Source organism: Gobio gobio, assembly GCF_949357685.1.
Source record: "Gobio gobio genome assembly, chromosome: 2".
In the NCBI taxonomy this organism is placed as follows: domain Eukaryota; kingdom Metazoa; phylum Chordata; class Actinopteri; order Cypriniformes; family Gobionidae; genus Gobio; species Gobio gobio.
Genome location: NC_137098.1, coordinates 48,023,703 through 48,050,984, shown reverse-complemented (window position 1 = coordinate 48,050,984; position 27,282 = coordinate 48,023,703). Strand labels below are relative to the sequence as shown.

General features: G+C 38.3%; 1 protein-coding gene across 1 annotated transcript in view; it reads right to left on the bottom strand.

The window, feature by feature from the left end:
• Positions 1 to 26,152, bottom strand: part of adam10a (ADAM metallopeptidase domain 10a) — an 81,797-nt gene extending 55,645 nt beyond the window's left edge. Inside the window, exons 1-2 of the mRNA XM_079845779.1 lie at positions 25,951 to 26,152; positions 3,797 to 3,947 (exon numbers count right to left, since the gene is read on the bottom strand). Of these exons, the coding sequence (XP_079701905.1) occupies positions 3,797 to 3,947; positions 25,951 to 26,017 (218 nt within the window). The 5' untranslated portion in view covers positions 26,018 to 26,152. The remainder of the gene's footprint in view (positions 1 to 3,796; positions 3,948 to 25,950) is intronic.
• Positions 26,153 to 27,282: the final 1,130 nt, after the last annotated feature.

Genomic DNA, 27,282 nt, shown 5'->3' with positions numbered 1-27,282 from the left:
ATTCTTCAAACAGTGGTACTAGAGGATGTGGTGCTGGTCCTTCAAGAGTCACTCTCAACCTATCTGTCCATAAAGCCTATAAAAAAACCTTCTTCATGTATTTTACAACACTTCAGCTTGTGATTCTTATCTAGTGGGGGTCATTTTTTAGGATTCTTTACCTAACTGAAGTCTCTGAGATCCTGACACCTTGCACTTCTGGAGACTCCAGGTAGGTTGCAGCTCTGGAAAATGGTGGCGCTGGAGACTAAAGGGTTCCTGATGGTTTCACCCTTAATTCATCACCTTAATTCTTAATTCTTTTGCAGTTAACAGGTGTCTTTTCTTCACCACCTGTTTTTGTCAGATCCTGCTGACCCAACGAGCATTTCACTGTCCAATGGTCACGCCTTAACTGCAATGTCTAGTATTGCATTAGTATTGCATCCTTCTCATGGGCATTTAATACTTTTTGACTTTTCAGTCTGAGTTAAATCTCTTTTTTGGCTCAATTTATCTGTAAAAGAAAACATGCCTAATAATTCTGCACACCTGAATATAAGGTGATTTTCATTTCCAGCCTTCATGAACAATTATATATCACTTATACATTATTAAATACTAAATCAATAGTAGTTATTAGGATTACTGTGGTTTGGAATTGGTCAAATGTGCCTGGAAAAAAAATATGATCAGAAAATCAACGTGCCTAATAATTCTGCTCTCCCTGTAGTTATGCTGATTAGGAGTAGGATTGGAGAAACTCTGTCTGGGCGATTTTCCCAAAACCTGTATATTTAATTTACATGCTTTGTTCAACCTCAATGTAAATCCCTCCCCCTTTGGAATGTATATAACCTATCAGGTATGCTGTTTGAGTCAGACTGTTTTCGGACGACCTGCAGCACAGAGAGTTCTCATTAAAAGAATAACTTCTGTTTGATCCCAAAGTCTCCTGGTCTTCATCTTCTGAGTTTCCTACACTTTAGAAGATAAAAGTTCACAACAGGGGGAAGAGTACATGTACATAGGCGAGAGGTTTAGAGACTGGGGAGGCATGTTCAACTGACCAGAAACATTGCGTTACGTTCCCTTTGGAGGCAGTCCTTGCGGGTGGATCTTTCGAATAGTGTGCATTTCCGGGGATCGTGGAGAAGAGGTGGTGCTACCTGGTTAGCCTGTTGCTAGCGGGCGTTTCCCTTGGCCTGCGAATGCCTCTTTGTCAAATTTGGGACTGGACTGGAGTTTTGCACCGTACTCTCAAAATCGGTGGCTTGGAGGAGCAGTAAAAAAAAGGAGGAGCAAGACAGGCTGACGCCACCTATGTAAGTCACTCTTAGCCACCTGTGCAGCCAACTTGGTCAGTGGATAAGAGCAGGGAGAGCAGAAATAACTCCCCTCAGAGAACAGAACCAACATAAAAGTATTGCAGATATTATTAATGTTCAATGATTTAGTGTACAACATGATTCAAGAAAAATGTGTCTTATTTGAAGAGGAATATCAGAAGGCCAGTCCTGACTAGGGATGAAACGGTATGGAAATTTTTACATCACGATTATAGTGACCCAAATTATCACGGTTATCAATATTATCACGGTGTTCTTCAAATGAGATGAAAGTGTTCAAAAAGAACAGATGCACACACTTAAAACATTTCAACAAGTTTTATATTTGAAAATCAACAAACAACAAATAACTAAAGCAGCTCTATGCACTTTTTTAAGCTAGATTCTATTCTGTGGGATTTCCTTCCTTATAATGGCCGTCATCAATAGCAACGCATAACGCATAAATAATAATAATTTGGTGTAAATATAATAGCTAAGATTATCTCTGTAAATATATTCCAAGCAATATTCTCATCAGTGTCCTATCAGCTATGACACATTTAAATCTAGCATATTTTGTGTATGAGCCCAAACAGTATCCTAGTGAAATAATGCATATCCAGATTTTCATTCATATTTTATTTGATTAAATATCAAAAATACCGGACACCTAGATGAACACTTTACAGCTGGTTTTGTGACTAAGTTATTCTCTTCAAATGCTATAGAAGTTAGACACGTGTATAATCTTGTAAGTAACTTTAGAGACGGTCCCTAAATTCATGAATCTCGAACGTAAAGCCAGCGTTATGCCAGTCATATCAGATGCGCTGTGGTTCTGCTGTGTTTGTTTGAAACTATTTTCGCTGCTGAAATAGAACAAAAATAGTCAACCACCGTATGATGAATGAATCTCCTGCGTATATCGCACGTTTTCGGTGAGTGAGAGCGCGCTCGACAAAACTCTGGCTAATCTGAACGCCTCTGATTATTAGAAACACATGTGGTTGGTTATAATGCGCAACCCGATTATAACAGATGGCTTTTGAGAAGACTATAATAAGTTCAAATGCCAAAGAGGCTAGTGTGAGTGGTAGTAATACCAGACGTAGTTTTGGTATTGAGGTCAAAGTCCACTTGCCTTGAATCGAGATAATCACGAGCGGTTTTAATGATAATTAATTTTTAAACGATATTACTAACCGTCAGTACATTTTATCGTGGTTTATCGTGAAACCGATAATCGTTCCATCCCTAGTCCTGACTGGACGAGAGGAATTAGCTCTTGGGCAACACGATAAAGCTGCTGATAATACTGAATGGTCCTTTTATATAGGGATGCTGTGATAAGCGTCATATTCCTATAGGTAGACGTGGATCAGCTGAGAGTCAGCAGATGCGAGTTTGACTGACGTGACCTGCCAGAACTAACGCTACGCTTGATTTTCATTGCTTCGCTTTGCTCAACTTTATTTCTTTGCCAACTGTCTCTTTTGCTTGCGTCAACGAAAAACGCAACTCTTTTAAAAAATAAATAATATCCAGTTGCTTTGCTGCCACAAATTGCTTTCAGTATGAGCAACCCTTTGGACCGTAAGAAACTGAATAATTCATATAAGTGTGTTAACAAAAATACAAGATTTACATTTCTGCTTTTAAACGCTATGATAAATATGCACCAAAAGCTTTTATGGGGAAAGGCTGTACGTTTAATCATTTTTATTCAATCTGAGGTACCAGTTATTATATTTTGTGGTAATCAACATGACACTACAGATGCGGCAGAGGTTAACTTGTATTGAATCTGCAATATTTCTTTCATGAAGACCCACTGCAATTTCATCAGGCTCTCTACTCCAGCAGAGACTGAAAAATGAATCTCTAAAAACGCTGTACTGACAAGAAAGCTACAAAAATAGGTTGTGTCAGATGAAATCTGTAGATTAAATATAGAGGGGAATGTAAAGGGAAAAGCTGGCAGCTGAATTAAACTTACTACAGTGAGTTATGAACTGTTAATTTACTAGTCATAAACCCGTAACAGGAAGACAGTGAATGTCACGGTAAGACAAATCCTAGCATCAAAACGATGCAAATCACATCCTGTGTAAATGCTGACTGGGCATATTGCGACACTGCCTCAGGTACAATTACGCTTCACCATTTGCACAATCCGAGAACAGAGCAATGCATAAAGACATGCTCACACACCACAGAAATAGGAAGCTTTCAGTCAGCGGGCTGTTTGCCAGACCCCAAAGATCTAAGCCTGAATCAATTTGTTTCCGCATTGCCTCGAGCGCTAAATCACAGAGGGTCTCTACCACTCTAATGCTCTGTGAAAAGTGTAACCTCAGGTAGAACAAAGAAAAAAAGAAAATAGACTGGGAAGCTAATTTCCCCTCATAAATGCTCAGAGGGCAAGTATTAAACCAGAACATCCGGGTTTCCAGAAAAAACAGATGAGCAACAAAAGTTTGACTGACCTGCCGTGAGCATGGAAGTCCAGGTGGACGAACTGGTCCTGGTGAGACAGAGATCTCTTAGCCCTCTGGTGCTTGCTGTGCAAGACGTCTGTGCCGTAGGTCAGGCCTTCGTAATGTCGAATGTACTTGCTCAGGGATTTCTCATATTGACCTACAGAATAAAGGAAAAGAGGGAGAGAGAAAGAATGAAAATAAGGGACCGATTGTGATCAGACTAGCTGTTATTGAACACAAGACTTGGTGCAGAAGGTTAACAGGCAAACTGTGGTGACAGAGTGGGAAAAAAACCTCCGTGACGGTTGGAATTACACTTTGAGCTGCAACATGATGACTCAATATCTGTAAATTATAAGGCTTAGGCCCGTTTCACACATTCTGTGCGTGCAGCATGTAAGCAAATTAGCATTACAGCAGCAACAGCAGGGCATTGAACTTTCAAACTGACAGAGTTTCTGCTGCGCAATACATCTGAGGCTCTATCAAGGCGGTTTTATAAGTAGATGTCTGACAGGGCACAATCTGTCCTTTAAATAACAGCTAGACATTAATGATAACTAAAATATAATTGATAACTTATCAAAAATTAACTGGGAACTGGGCAAACATGACCAAACCAAATGATAAACTACAAATGTGGACAAATTGTCCAGCAAAAGTGGTTATGAATTTATTTCTGCCTTGGAGCGTCCTGTATGATTATGATAACTGTATAATTCTGAGCTGTTTTTGCTAATTTTCTTTTAAAAAAAACTTTTGGTAAACAAAAATAAACATTTATTTATAATAATAAATCATATTTTAAATAATTTTAAAATAAAGTATGAATTTATAAATAAAAGACTTGCAGTTAGACATTTAAAATGTAAATATAATTTTTTTATTTCATAAAATGCACAGCAAAATAGGCTATACATGCAGTATGAATACTGCGATGTGTAAATATGGGCACTAAAATGTGTGGCTTATGTGTAAAGTTGGCCTTATACTGTTAAAATAAATTCATTAAAGCTACACTGTGTGATATTTTCCCCCATCTAGCGGTTAAAAGGTATATGACCATCCAGTGAATTTTAGTTTCTGTTCTTCTCAATTCCGATTTCGTTTCAACTCCTACGGTGGCCGAATTAGTCCAAGATTAATATGGCTTCCAGTTCGACCTCGTCCACATTCAACACGGTGCCTGTGGGATATTCTGTGCGCAGTGGGATGGTTGGAACTCAACTGGCCTAATTATTCGGCTAGAAAGAACTGCAGCTAATCCAGAGTGAACTTTGATGATAGTAATGTTTATTCAGTCATCCAATTGCAAGGCATAAACAGGTTTGCGTGGATATGTACATAAATGTGGTTTCTGTGAGAGAACAAATAAGGATGGTAAATATACATACACAGTTCAGAACTGTATAAGTATACTTATAAGTTACATTTGTATAATGTAACCGTAAACCAGAGCTTATTGTACCATATATAGGTGCTAAATGCAGCTGCATTAAAAGGAGCGGAGCTGCCGCTGCTGCTGCTAACAAGCGGTGTCCGGTTACAAAAGTGTGTGCGGCGCTTTAACTTTAGCACTGCAGTGCGCTCTGTATAACAATTGTTAAAATGCCGATCAGACCTGATACATATTTCCGTCAACATACATTACAAGCAAATATTTTCTAAAAACGAATAAACATTGTTGATAACAAAATAACTGAATGATTATTCAAATAGGTGAGCATTACGCTTTTGTATGTTGACACAAAAATACTTCTGAGGTGACATCAACTGAATTACGCGATGACACACTCTGAAACACATCTAACGTTACAATGACAATAACTATTATTACTTACGGAGTTATTAACGCACAGAAATACCACACAAGGAAAAACAGACTTTTGAGGAATAAACAAGCCAGGAAAACTCCGTATAACTCTGTTACTGGACGCAGCTGAGATGAAAACTCTCTGCACATGCACCAGACAAGTCTGAACAAGTTGACGCGCACATTCGCGAGGCAGAGAATTTTGTACAGTGCCATCGAGTGAAACGCAAAAGGCGAAGCTTGAATTTACGGGTATGTCCCTCTTTGGCTAATGTACTTTCAAGATGGAGGGGCAACATGGCGACCACCGTTAGATCCCATTACCTTATGTATTTTCAATGGCATATTATAAACTTACGAGAATACTTTATTACTTGAAAGAAGTAAATATACATTAATGAGCACATATATTTTTCAAAGAACTAAGTGTTTTTAGCTAAGAATAGACTAAAAAAGTTACACAGTGTAGCTTTAAAAAAAAAAGACAATTGTATCACATGTAGATGAGGGCACATATTTTCCACTTTCATCTATTGAAGGAAAATACAGTATTCATGTTTAGACTCAAAAAGTGACTTCCTGGCACAGTAGCATTTATGCTAAGAATAGCCTGTCCTTAGCAGGGAGCGTTTACTCAGTCACGATGCCATAGTATCTGCTCTAACAACAGTTGTACAATTAAATCTTAAAATGACAGTTATACACCCTGCTTATTTTGGACAGGGCAACGTAGTCTGACAATGTATAAATCGGCCTATAAAGATAATATGACTAATAAGACCCACGACCTCTAGTTGATGTGTTTTCAGAGGAAAAACTTTGGCACTGGCTTTCCATCAGTCAACACAACCCACAGAGAACCAACCTTTCCTGTTTTGAATCTAACTCTACCTCCCCTGGGCTCCAACCATATCTGCTATCATGACAGTAAGCCTCAAGCACCAAACTGGCTTGAATGGAACAGTTCCTTTTTACTCTGAGAAAAGAATCACAATTGTGCAAGAGGGCCATCAGGGAAGACAGGTCACGTCTGGAGACTGCCTGAACCGATTAATGCCTCTGTACAACAAAAACAGTAATTGGCCTGTGACATTAAGTGTTCAAGAGTTGGCTTAGAGCTCGGTCATAAAGCATGTTCTATTAGGAAGCATTTGATTTTTTTCATCAAGTGTCTCAAATGCTTTCATCAGTTTACCAGAGCACATTAAAAATACAGCGAGTTCACAAAAAATGCTTTCATATTTATTATACCTTTAAAAAGAGTCTGCCAGAGGCTACAAGTTAACGGGGAGCACAACCAAAAATGAAAATCCTGGTATTGTGTACAAAGCTTTTTCAAACCATGACTTTCTTAGTCAAATCTTTAAAATCTTTTAAAATATCAATGAACAGATAAAATTTCGATCTGTTACTCACATAAAGGGTAACTGCATGGCTTCAATGAATAATTAAGGTACAGTCACATTTTTAGCAGACGAAATCCAGTCATTTCAACGGGAATCCACACAATCTGGAATCTTAAATGAGGGCGAAAGGCTTCCTCACACAGATTTAGCAACGAGTTTAAGTTGGTCATGCAATTTTGCCTCACTGACGAACAGAAAGCCGCTTAGTTTGAAAGTGACTTGTGTGTGAGCTGCATACATTGGTATTGACAATAGACAATGGAAGTTTTTGCCCAGTTCTCACAGAATGTGTTTTTGCGGTTAAAAACTCAAGACAGGTCAGTGGAGTGGAATTTATCCGCAAAAATTATTTTCAGCGTGCATATGATAGGTACTGTAAACCCTTGGGTAGGATTAGAGGTGTGGGTTACGTGCGTATTACACAGCATAAAGTGCGTATCATACGCATGCGAAAACTGCGTATCATATACACAAATTTTTGTGTATAAATTATACACTAAATACAATTTGTGCTATAAATACGCACTTTTATGAGATCGAGCATGTCATGCATGAGAGGAAACATAAGCACACTGGTTAAAGATGTCTAGCATCCGCCTAGCATGTTTACACTGAAGAACAATGTAAAAGTATGGAATGGAAAAACGCGTTCTGCATTCAACATTACTCAATGTTCTGCTTTTGTGTTCCACATGAGAAAGAAAATTAAGGAAAGTAATTTACTGAATTACTATTTTATGGTGGAACTTTCTCTTTAACAAATAACTACTACATAATACATGACCATCACAGAAAAACAAATAATGAATATTTGCAACACTACCAAAATTTCACATTTGGTAAAATGCTTAAACATTTTGGAAGCTGAAGCAATTTCTGCATGGCAAACTGCCATCAACCAGTGTCAATATGAGAGAAATATCATCAGTGTCTAACTGTCTTTCCAATAGAACACAACAAATATAAATAAATCAGCAGGGCAGCTTTCTTCAGCAAACGGCTTCTTTTCAACTTCTAATGAATGAGGTTTGACAGAAGTTCAGAAACATCTGACCTGAATATTTGCAGCTTTGTCTGATGCACCTTTAATCATAAAACAAAACCTCTAGATGACATTTTCCTTATCCTTAACAGATGCTCAGGTTGTGAGATAAAACGGTATAAACAGAAAAAGAAAAAAAACACATGGACAGTAACAAACGGAAGGGAGTGAATGGGTGGGAGACCGAAAAAGTGTGTGTGTATTGCTGGGAGTATCAGTGCAGACTGTTTGTCCACCTGTACAGTGGTGATAAAATCCTCCTCTCATCTTGCTGTGGAGAGAGAGAGAGAGAGAGAGCGAGAGAGCAGAAATCAGGAGCAGCACTGCCTCGGCGGAGCAGAACGCTCAACAATCATTCCAATTCCACACACATTAGTGCTCCACCTCCCCAACTCTCCTCTATCTATATCACTCTCTTTTTCTTTAGCACTCTACATTCAATGCACCGAATAGGTTCAAATCAAGGAACATCGAACTGCTTGATAACATGACTTCATGTCAGTGGTTACGGTCACGGTTTAATAGGTTGGCACCGTTATCAGAACTGTTTAGAGTGCTAAATATTGGTACGGTTACACAGTTTGCTTATGAAGATATTAGATATTTTATGTCTATTAACAAAGTCACTTGGGACTTAGGATTGAACTTTGAGAGTAAGTTCTATATCTATAGATAGATGGAAGTGCTAAATACTAGCTGCCTTTTGAATAATTAGCTACTTTCACACTTGAAAATTACAATAGCACAGTACAATTTGCTGATTACATTCCAGTCAACATATAACATCTGCTTTCACAAATGCAACAACCATTCAAACATCAGCACCAAAAATAGTGCTGTTAAAACTCTGTGAAGTTATTTACCAGAACTGACTTTTAAACTGCTGCACAACTGAGCTTCTGACCGATTTGACCACATTTTTTTACCACATGCCAATCATGATTTTTTTATGTCATGTCACAGGCTTACAACTAAATAGCATGGAGCCCCTTGAGAGCTTTGTGATTGACTCAAGCTCTTTGACAGCAAACTTTTTTTGTCTTGGGGGACAAGGACATATCTATGGACATCTCTCCTTTTGGTAACTTGGCATTTTGGTTTGAAAAAAAAGAAAGTATTTTGCTCGCTCATCCCTAGCCCTGTAACCTAGAACTAGAATCAGTCAGTGACCTTTGCTGAAAAGCATAAAAGGTGTAATGATAGGGAAATGATGTTTCATCAAAAGCAAAAGGGCTAATTTAGCTCTAGCTACGGCAGAGAGTTGAGTCAGTCCACTTTAGATCAGCATGTTTTAATCCACTATTCAGCTGCGGACCTGAAGAAAGCAACACTTCAAAAGATTTTACACTAGGTAAAATTAGTTAAATGGGCTGAGTATTGGTAGGCTACTTGTATTTATGTTGCACTGTCTTTGTGGACGAACACAACAACAAACATACAGCACGAAATATGATCTGAGAGTAAAATATGTATAATTATTATTAGTAGCTCTCCCGTCTCTGCAGGACATCTACACCAAACGCTGCAGAGGTAGAGCTACCAAAATCATCAGAGACATTAATCACCCTGCAAACTCTCACTTCACCCTGCTGCCATCTGGTAAGCGCTTCCGTAGCCTGATGGCAAAAACTGAAAGACTCAGGAGGAGTTTCTTCCCCCAGGCCATCAGACTCCTGAACTCAGTCACGTGACTTCACTTCACCCCGCACACGCATAAACATACGGTTTTTTAGCATTAACATCCACATACTGCAATTGCACTGCACTTTACTTTCCTATTGTTACTGCGTAACAACCTGTAATAAACCTTGCACATTATACTTCTTTATATATACATATATATATATTTTATGTTAACCACTTTTTTTAAGTCTACAGTTTATCTCACTTATCATATCCACATATTTTTTATATTTTTATTTATCTTATTTCCTATTTTTATCTTTTACTTGATTTATTTATAATTCTACTTATGTTAATACTTTTTATTCTAATTTTATTCTATTTCTATTTTAATTTCTTGTAACTGTTATTTGCACTGTCCATGGAGCGGACCTGTTTACATTTCACTGCCAGTTGTATATTGTGTATATAACTGTGTATGTGACAAATAAAACTCTTGAATCTTGAATCTTGAATCTTGTTCATATGACAGGCTCTGGAGGAGGAAGAGACCAGAGAAGTGGGTAAAGGTTGGATGTAAACAAAGTGTCTAGGTTGACAACACAAAGTCTTCATTTAAATCAGATCTGCTGCAGCGACAAAGTCAGAATAATTGAGAGTTATTCAGTTTTATATTAAAGGGGTGGTTGATTAGCTTTTTGCGAAGGCTTGATTGTGTTTATGGGGTGCACTGTAAAATGGGTTCATGCTCCGTAAAAAAACAACATTTTTCAAATATTTTACCTTTATTCTACGCCGTGTCCCTTCTTGTAAAAACAGTCTGTTGAGTTCCTGGTTCTACGAAGCCCCGCCTTCGTAAAAACGCAAAGGGCTCAGATTGGTTAGAAGGCCCAGTGTGATTCGCTAAACGGCTAGTGCACGTTGTCCAAAAACGTAACGCCACCTTACTATTATACTAGTTGCAAATGCTCAGTAGGGCTGAACGATCCATCGGATTTTCATCGTCATCGCCTACCTCTACCTCTAGCTCCCGCGGCTCCTCTTCCGACTCCATTGTGACTGATCACACAAAGCATGCATTTTTTCGTTTTCATATTGGGGCGTTCTGAGAAATGCATTGAGTTGCCTTAATTTATTTAGAGAGTAAATTAACTCAGGAAACAGAGAAGTATCGTAAATGTAATCGATTGATTTCGACAATGTAACTGTATTCTAAATATCAACTATTTAAATTGTAACCGTAACGGAATACAGTTACTCATAATATGTATTCTGAATACGTAATGCCGGTACATGTATTCCGTTACTGCCCAACACTGAACACAACCTATTTAAGCACTAAGACATGGGAACAGTATAGCTAACATTCACATTTGAATATTTATTGCAAATATCGTCATCGCAATATTAAAAAAATTTATCGCAGCTTTTCCTCATATCGTGCAGCCCTAATGCTAAGGTGTATTGTAAACAATGGAGTCAATATTGCCTTATCAATTTGAGCCCAAATCAGATCCAGAGAATAGTAAAGAGGTAAGAATGGTATGTTTTTTTTATTTGTAGTTGGCTTATACTTTGACGATACGCTGTTATTTGTAAATGCTACTACTGTTTATGTTAGCTTTTGATATACGGTTTTAGCCTTATTAAAGCTTTAGTACAGCAGATTGCCTTGTAGCCTTTTTTTCATATAATCGTTCTAACAAATGATACTAGTTCTCAAAGGGATTATTTGATTACAGTCTGTGGATCTATAGTTATCTCTACTGACTGTATAGCACCGTTAGTTTTTTCTTTATAGAACGAGTGTAGCCAAATATCTGTCCCCAGAACTATTGGACCATTACGAAGACTAATCATGGATTTATTACAGTGGCCATATCAAACACAGAACAATTTTTAGCATGCCTGCATTTACACTGATCACTTAAACGGCAACAAACACCAACATTTGAAGTTCGCTGGTGGGATTAAAAAGAAGTTTGTAGGTGTTTGTCGGATAAGTTTGTATTAGCAATTAGGTAGCTGGCTAGCGGAGCCAAACAGCGTTTGCCTGTGTTTACGTCCTTGCTACCGCATAAAAATAACAATAGAAACTATTCATGCAAATCACATCAACAAAGAATAAAACGTACTTACAGGTTGTGGCCCATAAACAACAGCTTCTGCTTTTAAAGAGGGAACTGCTCCATCTTTGAGGACAAGCTTTTTTACGTGTTCCCAGGGGCAGGATTTATGTACATTTTAGGGTTAGTGATGTCACTAACCCATGAGAAGCTCGTTGTAGTCCCTACCGGCCGTTAGTTGTAGTCCTTAAAAAGCGATTTCTTTCAAATAAATACCTCCCTTTTCTTTGAACGTTGAGCGTCGTGACTTTGCAGATGTTGTTTATGCTCACACAGCAACATTACACACTGACTAAAGTTAAAGTGAAATCCTAATCAACCACCTGTTTAAAGAGCGCAGGCATTTCCATGATAGGCTGAACAGACAGAATTTATAGATGTCAACAACATATTTCAGGATGAATGACGAATGCACAGACACAGAGAGAAAGGCATGACTCTGTGAAAGGAGGGTGGACACTGAGCACTTTTGTACAAGCACAGACAATAGCCGCCTCATTTCTGCCTAAATTACCCCACATGTGAGGACAAAAGTGCTGGACTCCCACACAAAGATAACCACAGAGCTGTCAGAAGTAACGCATGAAACCATTGGATGAGACGAGTGGAGGGCCTGAACAATATTGATGCTGGAAAAGTTCTATTGTTTAGTTGTTGAAAATAACGGTGAGCATCAAATGAAAAGTTATTACAGTAGTTTTTATATTCTATAGACACTGCTTGTGACAGCCTGTGATTAAACATCTGTGAACGCCGCATCTATAATCAGCTGAACTCTGTTTTGTGAAACTGAGACACTCTCCTTTGACATCACGCTGAGTGTAAATGCTCAAAACTTGAGTTTGTTGTTCCACAAACAAGCAAATGTAACTTGCCAATTTACACAATTAAGCGATTTTAAACGCAGAAAATGAAAAATTCGGGACACTGAAGCATGTGTACATAGCCAGATAACACCCAAAGTGCGCGCACACACAGAGAGAGAGAGAGAGCGAGAGAGAGTGAGCGAGAGAGAGTGAGCAAGAGAGAGAGAGCGAAAGAGAGTGAGCGAAAGAGAGTGAGCGAGGGAGAGTGAGCGAGAGAGAGTGAGCGAGAGAGAGTGAGCGAGAGAGAGTGAGAGAGAGAGAGTGAGCAAGAGAGAGAGAGCGAGAGAGAGAGAGCGAGAGAGAGTGAGCGAAAGAGAGTGAGCGAGGGAGAGTGAGCGAGAGAGAGTGAGCGAGAGAGAGTGAGCGAGGGAGAGTGAGCGAGAGAGAGAGAGCGAGAGAGAGTGAGAGAGAGAGAGTGAGCAAGAGAGAGAGAGAGAGAGAGAGTGAGCGAAAGAGAGTGAGCGAAAGAGAGTGAGCGAGGGAGAGTGAGCGAGAGAGAGTGAGCGAGAGAGAGTGAGCGAGAGAGAGTGAGCGAGAGAGAGTGAGCGAGAGAGAGTGAGCGAGAGAGAGTGAGCGAGAGAGAGTGAGCTAGGTGCATTTCAGATAGCGTGCAAACACCGAATTGATTCCTCTTTTTCATTTCCTTGCGCTTGAATAGATCTCTCGGTTATGTCTTAAGTGAATGTAAACAGTTAATAATCCCTCTAATATCCCTGCTGCTGTCTGTGTCATTAATGTTAAAAAGACCCCCTGTGGTGAAAATCTAGCTTTTAATGTTGTTTATATGTCTATGTGGTGTTTTTAATATGCTTTAAAACAAACCATGTGCAAATTTATAAATCAACTCCATTGCTGGGTATTTTCTCCTTAAAACTGCAGTGAACCAAAGACGGTTTGAAATCGTGTTTCTTGTGTCCCAAACTACCTTGTAACCAATCACGTCAATGTGGGGGCGGGCTTTCATCATTACTATGCTACAAAGCAGGAGAGTCTCCAGAGAAGGTTATCCTGGTATATTTTTCTGTTGATTTGGCAAACTGGAACATGTGCTGTGTTCAAAATCACCCCTATACCCTCATTCACTATTCTCTACATTACTCCACTAATATAGTCCTCTTGAAGGAGTGAATGAAAACGAGTGCGTGAATTCGGACACTGAGTGTGCCGGAAGGGCTTCCGCTTTTGCATAGTTTGTGCTTGCTGTTTAATAATCATTTGAAACGCAGCAAACTGGCATCTCCAATAGAAATTTAAAGATTTATCTTGAACTCTGCCATGGAAACTAGCATGTATAAACCGTAATTAATTTTTTTTTATAATCAATTAAAAAGGAATTTATACCTGTATGGACCAGCGCAGTTTGGAAAATGGATGGATGATTGATTCAGCTGCGGCAAGACATGGGAATTCATTCAACGTGCGACTCTTACAGTGCATTATGGGTATTCTCTAGCCGCTGAGCGTACATCAGTTGTACGTTCGTAATTGTGGTGAATTGTGTGATTGAATGAGTGCACTCAATAACATCCACTATGGTTTCGGACACCACTACAAACGGCTGCCCCCTCAAATAGCACCCTATTTAAGGGTATAGGGGGAGACTTTGGACACAGTAACATTAGCAACACATTATTAGCTGCTTGGTAACGTAGTCAAGCGAAAGGCTAATCATATTAATTGCCGTTATGTGTCCGACGTTGTAAAGAACGATACATAAAACGCATTACCATTCTGATCCATCGACTTGTAGACGACCCTGTATAATTCACTCTTCCACTTCTTCTGAATTAGTTTTTGGTTCAAACATATATGGCTGAATTAAACCTAGTATCAGTACCAGTAGCCATTTGCCATTGTGTAGCGTTTACTACATTAAAGACCAAGTGGATCAGGTATTCTGAGCTGGTGTGAGTGAGTGGAGGCAGGGATAATTTTTTTAAATATTCATGGATCCGCGTATTCTAAATGAAGCAAGAGTGTACAGAGAGTTACATTCAAGTTATTTTAAGGCATGAAGAAAAAAAAACATTTAAATGTCATTTTGGTGATCAAAGATAAGTTAAGGGATAATCTATATTTAATTTCTACAGTGAACACAATAGTGTTATTTTACATTTAGGCCTAATTATTACATTTCTGTACCTGAATACTACTGTTAGACTTTGTAACTGTTATCTAGTCTTCATCTATGCTTGTAATTTGTGTATTTGTGTTTATTTTATTTCTGACTGTTCACTTGTCTTTAATAATTTATTTATAACTTTAATTCTGGAAAACATGATACATTTTTTCAGGATTCTTTGACATAATAACAATGCTTTGATAATGAATAAAAAGTTCAAAATAACATTTGAAATATAAATATTTTTCAATGTAAAAATCTTTACTCTCACTTTTAATCAATTTACTGTATACGTGCTGGTAAAATGAATAAAATACTTATCCCAAACCTTTGAATAGGAAGGCACACTGATTGTAACAAGAAAAATAAATCATAGCACCCGTTCAAGTCCTATTTCTCTAACATTCAACAACATAAAATATGAATAGTGAAAAACCTGTCTGTTCGGATCACTACTCAAGTCTCTCAACAGAAAAAAATAAGTAAATAAACACAAACAACCAGTTTCCTCAACATTGTTTGCACCCAAAGAAAGGTCACTAAGAGCTTTGGGTTTTCATTTCGAATGTACCACCAATCTTAAACACAATGCTAACTGATGCATGAAAACTTTATTTCTCAGCCCAGCCAATACAATAAAAAATGATCTATTTAGAACATCATCAGCTTATGTGAATTTCATATTGCCACCAACACTACTGACTGAACAAATTGACATCGAGGAAACTAGATGAATGCAGGATGATACATTCTATCAAAAATACAATCAGTATGTCACTTAAAATTAACTTTGTATATCCCTAAACACTGAAGCATGTAGTTGAACTGGGTGGTACCCGGGACAGAGAATTACAGGAAGTGGAAACAGCTTGGCTCATGATGATTCAAAGAGCCTGTGTGAGGGGCCAGTGACCTTTACACTCATGTTCCTTCCTATAGCCAACGCCATATAAGAGGTCACAGGCAAGGCTCTGTGGAGAAACCACACATATGACAAATGCAAACTCAGACTTACAGTTAAGACCCTACATTTAAATTTCAAAGCACAAAAAGAACTACAGGGTTTGTGGAAATGGGTTGGGCTAGTACCTTTTAATAATATTCTTCAAGAACCTCTTTTCGACAAAGTGATAAAATCGTATCAAAATGTTCTCTGCAAAGGCCTACTCTTATTTTGCCCAGTGCAGAGTAGAAATGAAGTTTGATTTGAACCCATGGGTGAACTACTGGTCAGACAGGCATGGCAGAAGATTTGACACAACTCGGCTTTGTTTTGCCTGAGCTGTGGGCATTCGGTGGTGGGTGTTTAATAGCATAGATGCACTGTTTCTTCTCACGCCAAGATCTGGACTTCACTTAATGCATGTTTAGGAGGAGCTGAACTGAACCACTGTAAAGATGCTCTCCTCTTCATTTCTGGTCAACTAAAAACAACATTTATTTGCAAGTTGCAAGTAAGTGAGTAAGTGAGCCTGGGAACTCAGCAGCCAAATAATCTCCACTCTTCACAAAGAGCTTGAGCTGGCTGAAAGTGATACTGTGGCAAAAGGGACTGGCAATTTGTCCATGGAACACAATTAAAGGTTCAGACAGCTTTATATTGGTTCCTTTTTTCTGGTCAGAGTTGTTTACTCCTAACAGAAATTACAAGTTCTGAACAGCAGAGCTTTGCGATGCAGAGCTCAAACAGTCCTGGAAAAGAGTTTAGAAAAAGAGTTTAGATGAGTTTAGGTGTGAGGTGTGAACGCCAAACTGGGTCTTATCACAAGGGCACAGGGCAGGGCGAGAGAAGAGACGCTAACCCATTTGTTTGGTAACATCGCTCAGAGTGAAAATGATAAGAGGAAGAGTAATCGGATTATATATGTAGCACTATTTATAGACTGACAAATGCCAATCATCTTAAACAGGACTGTAAAACTACTGTAAAGAGTGCAATATAGAGCATAAAGTTCATTAGTCTATGACTGGAAAGTTGTGAAAAGTCCTTTACAAAAGAGACTTAAAAATATTACTTTGTATTTAACATTAGCACTGTTTTTATTTGAATAATTTTACATTAGTGATCGACAAGGGTTTTTAATGGCTGATGTCGATACAGATCTCTTATGGCAATATAATGACAATATATGATACAATTAAATGTAAGATACAGCACACAAAATGATCATATATATTTATATATTAAAGCAATATCACATAAGAAGGAGTGCTGTTGTTTTGAATATCAGCTCAACAATTTGGCCGCAGGCACAAGACTGCAGGTAACAGCTGTGCTGATATAACGTACCATATTTCATTTCCTGCTGGTTATGCACAGCTTTGTGGTCTGCAGCCAGCAACAACAGCAATGAAACCAAACTAAATAGAATAACTCTGTCCTGAGGCTGTGTTGTTTTTGTATTACACTGCTCTGCTTTTTTTTGTTATACGTAAATATTAAACAGATGTATTTGACTGTTGAGTTTGTCTTTTGTGTCTTTTACAGGGTCTCGCTCATGGCACACATGTTTAAAAACTTAAGTTAAAAGTGCTTGCATTTTTTCCCCCTCTCATGTATTGTGATGCCTCACGTTTTTAAACGCAAAAACACATTCTGTGTAAACTGGGCTAAGTAAATATTTCTGAAAAACATACTAATTATTAAAGCAAACTCTTCTTAGACACATGCATTTCTTTTGGGTTCTCACTGTCCTTGAATATTACCTTGTGCTGTATTTACAACATGCACTGTCTTATTATTACACACCCTGTTTGTTGATCGTGAGAATATCCTTATAGCCTGTTCACACCAAGGACGATAACTATAAAGATAACGATAAAGATATAGTTCTAAAAATCATTCTCAATATTAAAGAATAGCAGAGTTCACACCACAGATATAACGATAACAGCACAGAGAAACAATATCGTTGGAACCACTTTCAGAACGATTTTATCCAGCTGATGAACGATAAAAACATTGACAGCCAACCAGCATTTAAAGTTACAGACAAGTACGCGCTTAGAATAACAGAACTCTGGTGTAGCTAATATAGTTATTGTATCGTTATCGTTCTTGGTGTGAACGGGCCTTTAGAAGTGTAAGGGGGCTTCAGCTTTCAAAAACTGGTAATGTTGTGAAAGCTGTAATGTGGACCCAGGTGGGCAACAGGGTACCAAATCCAAGACTACCTGAAGGCGATGGACTGAGTTTGGTTGCACTCGAACTTTGGCGCGGTTTGCATGAATGGGAAATCAACAGACTTGTGTGCGCACTTGTTCAGGAAGTAAAGTAACATGCTCATGTGTTTGTTTTTTTATCCAATAATGATGCATTTAGCTCAATAAAACACATGTAAGGGATGATAGTGTTGATGATTTGATGAGCCTGTAGTGTAAGCGCGCATAGCGAGTGCAATCAGGGCAGCGAAGTAATGGCAATCCACTGTTTTCTCTAAAGAATCTGTTTAAGCAGCAGAAGGCCATCTTCAAGTGTCATTTACTCAGCTGTGCATAATAACACCAAATTAACAAAAAACAATATATTGACCTGCGTTCTGTTTTGCACCGTGCACGTTTGTGATGACGTAAGATGAATGCAAGTGCACCAGGGTTCGATAGAATCAAATAGAGTGTGAAACCAGGCTAACATTGCGGGTGGTACCGGGAACAATCACGCTGGGACTCAGACCGCAAACAAATGAGCCCTGTGTGAAAGCCCCCTAAAGGCCCTGTTATACTCGCGCCTGGCTCCGCAGCACGAGCGCCGCAAACTGAGCGCGCTCCTCCCCCAAACGGACGAGGCGTTTATAGTCGACGCGCGCGCCGTTGTAGTATTCTGTGAAACGACAGGGGGCGACTTGGAGTAATTGTTCTTAAATCCGTCGAAAGCACGAGCGAAGAAGTAGTTTACCGGAACAGGTGAACATGGCGTCCCGCAAGCCGTTCGTGGAACATAAACGAACCCACATGAGCCCCGTAACTTTCCAAGAGAGACTGGCCGTCACACTACGTGTTCTTGCGTCTGGCAGTAACCAAAAATGTGTTGCCTACAGTTACAAGTTGGGCTCGACCACAGTTTCGTTGATCGTAGTACAAGTACATTCCCCCAAATTTTGCAGATGGTTTTTATACTATATATATATATATATATATATATATATATATATATATATATATATATATATATATATATATATATATATATATATATATATATATATATATATATATATATATATATATATATATATATATATATATAACTATATTAGTTCACAGTGCATTAACTGAAGATGACAACTAATTTCTGATCTTGTTTGTACATTCTGAAATTAACACTAAACAAGCACAATAAATGCTGCAGAAAGTGTCTTGTAAACTAATGTACTAAATTAAGCCTCTTTGTACAGTTACTTTTTATAAAACATGCCTTATTTTATCAAAGGTTCTATTTCAGTAAGTGTAGGCTCATTTTGAAAATGTAAGCAGTTACTTAAGACAAGTGCAAACTGGGTGCTTAATGCAAATGTATTCTAAAGTCCTATTCACAAAAGGAATGGATGGTTGGACGGATGGATGGCCATCAATGCAAACTTTCCATGAATTCTGTGCCATCTGGCTGTCGCGATGATCCCTCATGGAATGGTCATAAATGTGCCGGTACTGACGCACCAGCTCGGACAAAGTCGCCTCAAAATCGTACATCTTCGGATGCGGAGGTGCGCGCGGAGTTACAAAAAATGCGCTGCGCACCGCCAGGCGAAATGGGGTCTTGCGGAGCCAACGCGCGAGACCGCCCCCTCCGCGTTGACGTCATTTTTGCCGCGCGCACCCTCGCGCTCTTGCGGCCGCGGCGAGTATAAACAAGGCTTAAGAGAGTCAAAATGACTTTACACATTCATTGCTGTTTTTGTCTCCTCGAGATGAAAGCAAATAAAAACTACAAAAATCAAATGAGGGTAAAAAGAAAGACAAAAAACACAATGGCGATTCTTTTGTAATTAACTTATATTGCGAAAGCAATTCCATATCAAATGCATTTGATCAACTTACCAATGCTAGAAGTTAATTATTTTATCATTTTGTAGAGGATGGCACTGTCATATACTTTGAGTATATAATTTATTGATGTCACGGACACCACGTCACGATAGAAAATCTACTGATCAAAAACTTCTCTATTGGTAATGCCTCTTGGAAACACTTTACAGATTAAATAATGAAAATATCAAACAATTATGAGTAATGGGCGTCATCTGTGCTGACTGTGGGGGTTTGGGGAGCTGAAAAAAGAAAACAGAGAAAGGAAGTGATATTAAATAAAGTTATCATTTCTAGTGGGTGTGTCATTTCTAGTGGGTTATCAGTTATCATTTCTAGTGGGTCATTTCTTTTGGCTTGTTATCTCAAACCGCAAACATGTCATTCACAAACAAAGGATCGACTTTCTGTGAAAACATGAGTTTAGTGAAAATAAGGTGAAAAGGTTCATCACGTCATTGTGGGCAGGCATCCTTGAGTCTGTGTATGTGTGTTTGCTGCTCTTCTGCCAGAACAGAAGGGGAGAACAAAGCTCAGAGTGGTGCAAGGATGACGTCAAAACCCGGAAGACTAATTCGCCCTCGAGATTTTCCTATGGTTTTATAATGGAGTAGAATAAGGCCTGTGATAAACATAACTGAATGTTACTTGAACTTTTTGCTCTAACATAAATTGCACACACTCTCACCCCAAACGTAGTTTGTTTGTTTATATAAATAAATAAAAAGTTTCTAATAATAACAGCTTCAAAACTTGCGTTTCCAATATGGGTGTGCTTACTTTACATTAGCAAAACGTTCAAGTATCATCAAGTTATGTTTACCACAGACATTATTTCACTCTTAAATTTTAAAAAGCCATTATTAAAAAAAAACAATAGAAAAAAATCATGAATGAACCAGTGGGGTCTCCCGGGTTTTCACTTCATCCCTGCACCACAATTACAGTGGCAGTGCTTTGATTCATATAGGGATGGGACGATTACCGGTTTCACGAATTATCATTAAACCGTGTTTGATTATCACGATTTTGGTAAAACTTGTGGTAAATCCTGTCCAGCCAGCATCAGCGCGCAACGTCGTTTTTTGAACGAGATCAAATGGCAGAAGGCAGTGACAGCACTAGGGAGATTGTTCAGCCATCTAAATGGACCAAATCTGAGGTGTGGTCATATCTTGGCTTTTACAAAAGTCCTGAGTGAAACTTAATCGAAGATGGTCACTATGTCTGCAGAACATGCAAAAATAAAGTCGCTGCAATAGGGGGAAACACTTTAAATCTGCTGAGTAGTCTTCAGTGGATAGCGAACGCAAGGCAAGAGGACTTTGGCCTCAATACCAAAACAACGTCTGGGAAATAATTGGACACAAAGTTGAGTTTAAATATTTTATCTCAATCGCTTGAAATTAACGTGAAGCTTCCGTGAAGAAAAGTTTGCAGCAATTGGCTTTGATATGAGATAATAATGTATATTCATTGAACATTACATTTTCATACATTCCCATTCCTAGATTCATATTTTGGTGTAAATTTGCTACATGATGACCAGATTCCCATGACAGACATCTCCAAACCAAAACTGCCAAAAATAATTTTTAAATATAAAATCTCCTATAAAATAAAGCAACTCTTTAAAAAAATTGCGGATAGCACTGGTCGGAGAGAGGAGGTTTATCAGTCAACTCTGCTTACAGTTGTTCATTATTCATATCCAGCCTTTGGTTAAAAAAACAACAACAAAAAAACACCAAAGCTAAACCTACAAAATGTGCAAATGTATTCTTTTGAGATGTGCAATTTGCTCGTTTCGCTAAAGTATAAGCAAGACAAATTTAGAGCTTTAGAGAAAATACCACCCTACTACAAATGTACCATACTTTTGAAATAAACATACAACGTGCAGTGTTGCTTAAACTCATGTGAAAATTAAATAATCTGAATTGTAAATAAACCCTCTAACCCTCAAAGACTGAAGAATTTCTTTCATTTTAATGCTCCATTCAAAAGCGTATCCTGTTATTACATGAAAGGCCATTGTCGTCTGCCACTGCCAAGAAACCGGTTTCCTCTGTAAACCTGTTCTATCTATTGCTCTGAAAAAGTTTAACAATATCTTTTTCATTCTGAAGCACCAGAAGATGATCTCTCACTGTCACTTATGCCTATCCAGATTATTTATTTATTTTGCCAGCAATGAAACATGATATTCATATGAATTTTTCCACTGCTTTTGTCCACTGGATTATTGCCACAATAAAAAAATATCATGTAGCCTTACATTCTTGCAGAGCATCGGTCACAAGCACATTAAGATTTTGCACTTCATATTTTTGTTTTGGTGGTAAAATGTGAAGAATTGTCTTCTGGGGACAAAAAAATGTAACCACACTTTAGGGAGCCTATATTAAAAAAAAAACAAAAATAGTACATTTTTCCCTGAGGTAGATATTGGTTTTAGCACTTCAATCACTTACAACAAACACATCAGTTTTATTTATCCACATAAGCCAATTTTCACTGGTGACTGTTAAAGCTAGACCCTGGGCACATCATTCAGGAAGGCATCTTTGTGGGATGATCCATCTAGCGAGTTGAAGAAGCGAACCACATGAAAACTACCAAAATCACGCAACATTGCAAGCTGGCCAACAAAACCGTTTGGGTTATGTGTAGTTTGATGCATGGGGAGTATTCAAGTTGCTCAACAACAAGCCATTTCATCACTGGATAGTGTAATATCCATCAGCTTCCCTAAGCACACCCTAACACCATTAATCTCAAACAGATGACACTAGACCTCAACCATATTTGTTACCTTCATTCTTAATTCACTTTATGTATGACAACTCAAAATGCTGATGGAAAACAGCTAATACAGGTGCACAACAACATGTTTGAGTTGATATTTGAGCCAAAAGGGATGTCAGTAAAACGCGCTTTGTACAATTGTTTTCACAGCTGGCTAACAAAAGCAACAAAGAACAACATCAAAATTAATACTAAACATTTAAAGGTAGGGTAGGCAATGTCAGAGAGGCTGGCAATAGCAAGCTAGCTTTGAAAGTATGAGATCCCACCCTCCCTTCAGAGTGCTCTACAGTCACATCTCCTTTAAAAAAAGAATAATAATCTGAATTGTAAATAAACTCTCTTACCTTCAAATACTAATTCAAACATGAACGCACACAGTAGAGTCTGCAAAGCATCATGAGAGACTGCTACAGCGTGTCTGAAGCTTGGGTGTTGACGCGACCGTCATAGTGGCTGCAGCCAATCATACTACTTTTCCAGTGTTGCATGAAAGCAATTGGCTAACGTCTGCGCTAGGGTATTTGCATAGGCGATCTGATTGACTGACACCTGCGTTGACAGACACCAAACTTTTCAACTTCAGCCAAAAGCAACGCCAGTGACGCAACGGAACCCACAATTCACCTCAGCAACGCATGATGTCACCCATTCAAAGTAAATGAGAAGTGTTGGCGCAAAAGCCCCATGTGAATGCAGCGGGCTGACTAAGACTAAAGATATAGAAAGACGGTTCATTCCTATCCCTATCGCTGATTGGTAAAGTCATTGCGTCACTGCAGCTGCCGTTAGAAGCTCCGGTTCCCATAGAAATCTGAGACTCGCACTTAGGACTGCACATGCGCATTGGCTCGTCTAGCCTGAAATTTTTTTTTTTTAATGCTATTTGAGCATAAGAAACAATATTAATGGGACAGTCCATATCAGATTTTGTTGCCGATTTGAAACATAGCATTTAACTGTGAGTTCAGCAAGCAGTTTTTGAGATTTCAGGATTCCACAATTCAAGTAGATAGGACTTGTTCTTGGATGCTCAAAATATGGCCGCCGAGTGAACAGAATTTACTTGAAAGGGACTTTGGTGCTGATGACATGTGATGTCTGTGCGAGCAGTGTGCGGGGAGGTGTGGAAATACATATGTTAACAGGCAGGTAGGACATCATATCATTGCATTTGGACCACATTTTTGGGTCCTAAGACTTCAAGATATGCATGTTTAATATTTAGACCACTTCTACAATTGATTACAATCAGGATGTGAAGAAAGTTTCAATACACTTGAGAATAAAGCTTTCTTTTTGTTTTTGTTTACAGGAATAAATAAATAAAATAAATATTTCATGGGAGGTGTAAGAAAACGGAATATCTTAAAGATCATTGAGATCGACAGACACCATTGGGATCTAAGCAATTAGTGACAACAAAGGGGGAAATGGCAGCACTGTATGTCTTTAGCCCAAGTCAACAAGAACAAAATGAACACCAAATACATTAGAAAACATAAAATTCCATAGCAACAAACTCAGTTGAACCAAAACTGATCTTTAAAAAAAAAAACCTGAACTGTCAAGAACGCTGACTAATAAAGGAATGCACAGTATTTCATCCTGATAAATAAGGCCATTGCTACAATTACTAGATACACTTAAACACGGTCACTTCTTCAGAATTAGTTATCTTCAGCAGTTCTTTAAAAGCTTGGTTGTGAATAAGTGACAGACTTAATTTGGAGGAAAGACAGACAAAATTCACAAGCACTGTTCTGTCATTATTTCCTGTCTGACAGCAAGGGCAGTAGGGCACTGCATGTTTCAGCAGAAACCGGACCTTCATCTTATGGAAACATGAACAACAATCTGGTGAAATACATTCCTTGAACAAGTGTCTGCATCAGCTCTGTCGTCTGGCCACACACACAGCCATGCTTATCCAGCTAGCTAATGAGGGTTTTACAACAGATTTCTATTGTTGGTAAACAATGTTAATTATAGTTACTAGTATAGACTAATCCCAACCCAAACTCTAATCGTGAACTTGAAGGGTTAGTTCAAAAATTATTCCATGATTTACTCACCCTCAAGCCATCCTACTGTATATGATTTTCTTCTTTCAGCCAAACACAATTGGAGTTATATTAAAAAAATACCCTGGCTCTTCCAAGCTTTATAATGAGAGTGAATAGAGCCCGAGTTTTTGAAGCGCCATTCCATCATCATAAAAAGTCATTCATATGCCTGCAGGGGGTTAATAAAGGCATTCTGAAGTGAAGTGATGCATTTTTGTGAGAAAAATATCCATATTTATAACTTTATCAACTATAAACACTGGCTGTACGCGAGTCTAGTTCCTGCGGAAGAGTGACCTCTGACCCAACGTATCTTTGAAGTGACTCCCATCCCATGAACGCAAAACTGTGGCAAATGTCGATCTAGAGTGGCGTAAAAGTAGCATGAATTACGATATGACTGTTCAGAATGTACCACTTCTGGAAGTGGCACAAATTGGAATTGAACAGATCAGATTCCATGTGGTTTGTGCTGTTCACACTGTCATGACAAAAACAGATCCGAGTTGGATTGGAGCCACATTTGCCTGCAGTCTGAACGTAGCATATACAACTGGGATGGCTTGAGGGTGAGTAAATTATAGGGCAATTTTATTTTTTAGGTGAACTAACCCTTTAATACACTGTAGAACGTAAAGGTTGTCAAAGGTGGATTTAAAAGAAAAAACTTTTTGATATATTTAGTTCAGTAATTGTGTCTCACACATTGTAAAACACATGTGAACTAGACAAGTACCAGCACTGAGGTGACCTCGTCTCTTTAGAGGAAATGATTACAGGAAAGGTGTGTAGAGTCTTTCATTTCGCACTCGTCTGTTTTTTCTGACATCAACTCTGATAAATATTGCGCACTCGACAAGGCGCTTCTGAAATAACAAACCAAGAAGGCAAAGAGAACAGAAACGTATAAATTGAACGAATTCATTATCTGAATACTCTAATGTGAATACACTCGTCAAGTTAGCTAGCTGGGTTTCCTTTTGACAGCTAGCTAGGACATTTATTGTCATTCTTCTGAAATATCCCACTCAAAGTCTTTATGAAAACTCCTCACTACACTGTCTGTTATTAAATGTTGTTATGTGAATAAACCTGGAATTCCACGTGTTTAACAGTAAAAGTTGCCTATTTTTAGTGTTCAGTTGTACTTCCGCACTCACGCTCAGTCTCTCTGTGCCCACCCCTCCCAGACTAGCTCACTTCAGCTAAAGCACAATCCGATTAACCGTCACTTCTTCCAGAACTAAAGCAAAACCCACTTACCTTTGGTGTCGCTTAAGCAGTATAACAACATCAAGAGTTTGAACAAAACCATATCGAGTAATTTCATCGCTCGCACATTGACACCGAGGTTTGATTGTTAGTTTTGCGGGTCTTAAAGGCGCAGTCGCCCTCGGTGAGTGTTTGTGTATGTGTGACGGCGGCTCTGCTGCTGCGGTGCGGCCTCTGCTCCGCGCTTGTCTCCAACGGCCTGACGTCAGGCGCAGGCAGAGCGTAAAGCCACGCCCACAATGCTAGAAAGACATTGTAGAACTCAGTGCAATAACAAAAAACATTGGTGGAGGAGAATATGACAGCTATTAAAAACTATAATTAACATTAGTGAGGTTCATTGAGATCCTTATGCTAAATAGTTATACCATATGTATTGTTGGTATCTATAGTTTGTATGCCAATAAATAAATAAATAAATAATGAAAAACGAGTGCTCATGCTCGTTTATCTATGGATACTGTCACAGGTCTTTACTTTTAACTGAATTTGAAAACCAAGAAACAATTTTCATTTTGTCCCATATTTTACTCAGTCACAGTTAAATGATAAGCCTCTCGATCTGAACGCAGACAAACTTCTACTATTTTTATGCACAGCTAATTATAAATAGACTGGCTCAATCCCTAATCCAAACAGAAAGTTTGTTGTTGTTGTTGCATTTTTAGAATATAATATATTTAATTTACATGTCTTTTTTATTTTATTTTATCCAGGACGTCCCTAAATTGAGGTTTTGTCAGATTTAACTCGCTTCTGGGGACACATTTTTCCACAAAGAATAGGTAAACACGTCATAAACACGTTACAGGGTGCGAATAATGATAATTTGGAAATAATATCTAGGTCAACGTTGCCATCGTGCGGTGGATAGAAACATTACTAGATGGGTTTGATGTGCGTGATGTTACATCAATTTCTATGAAAGACAAAGCGTACAATCTTTCACACGTGACCATAATATATGTCGTGAGGAGAAATTCTAAATCCACGAAAGATTACATTAATCCATCACGTGTAGATTAACGTTTATTAACCTCTTAACAAGCGCCCCATTTTTGTGGAATTTTTTGAAAACGATATACCCAAATGAAAATGTCTGCAGCTCTTAAACCCTATGGTCTATATTCATAAATCTGGTCTTATTTTAAACTAGACACTTGAAATATTGCTACCCAAGAGTCATAATAACTCAAAGTAATATGGGAACAGAGTAATATACATGTAAATATACATGTAAGTGACTCACGTTTTTTGTTTTTTGTATTCACTTAGGGAAAAAAATATTATAATTTAATGTTAAGAGCCTGAAAATAACTTAAA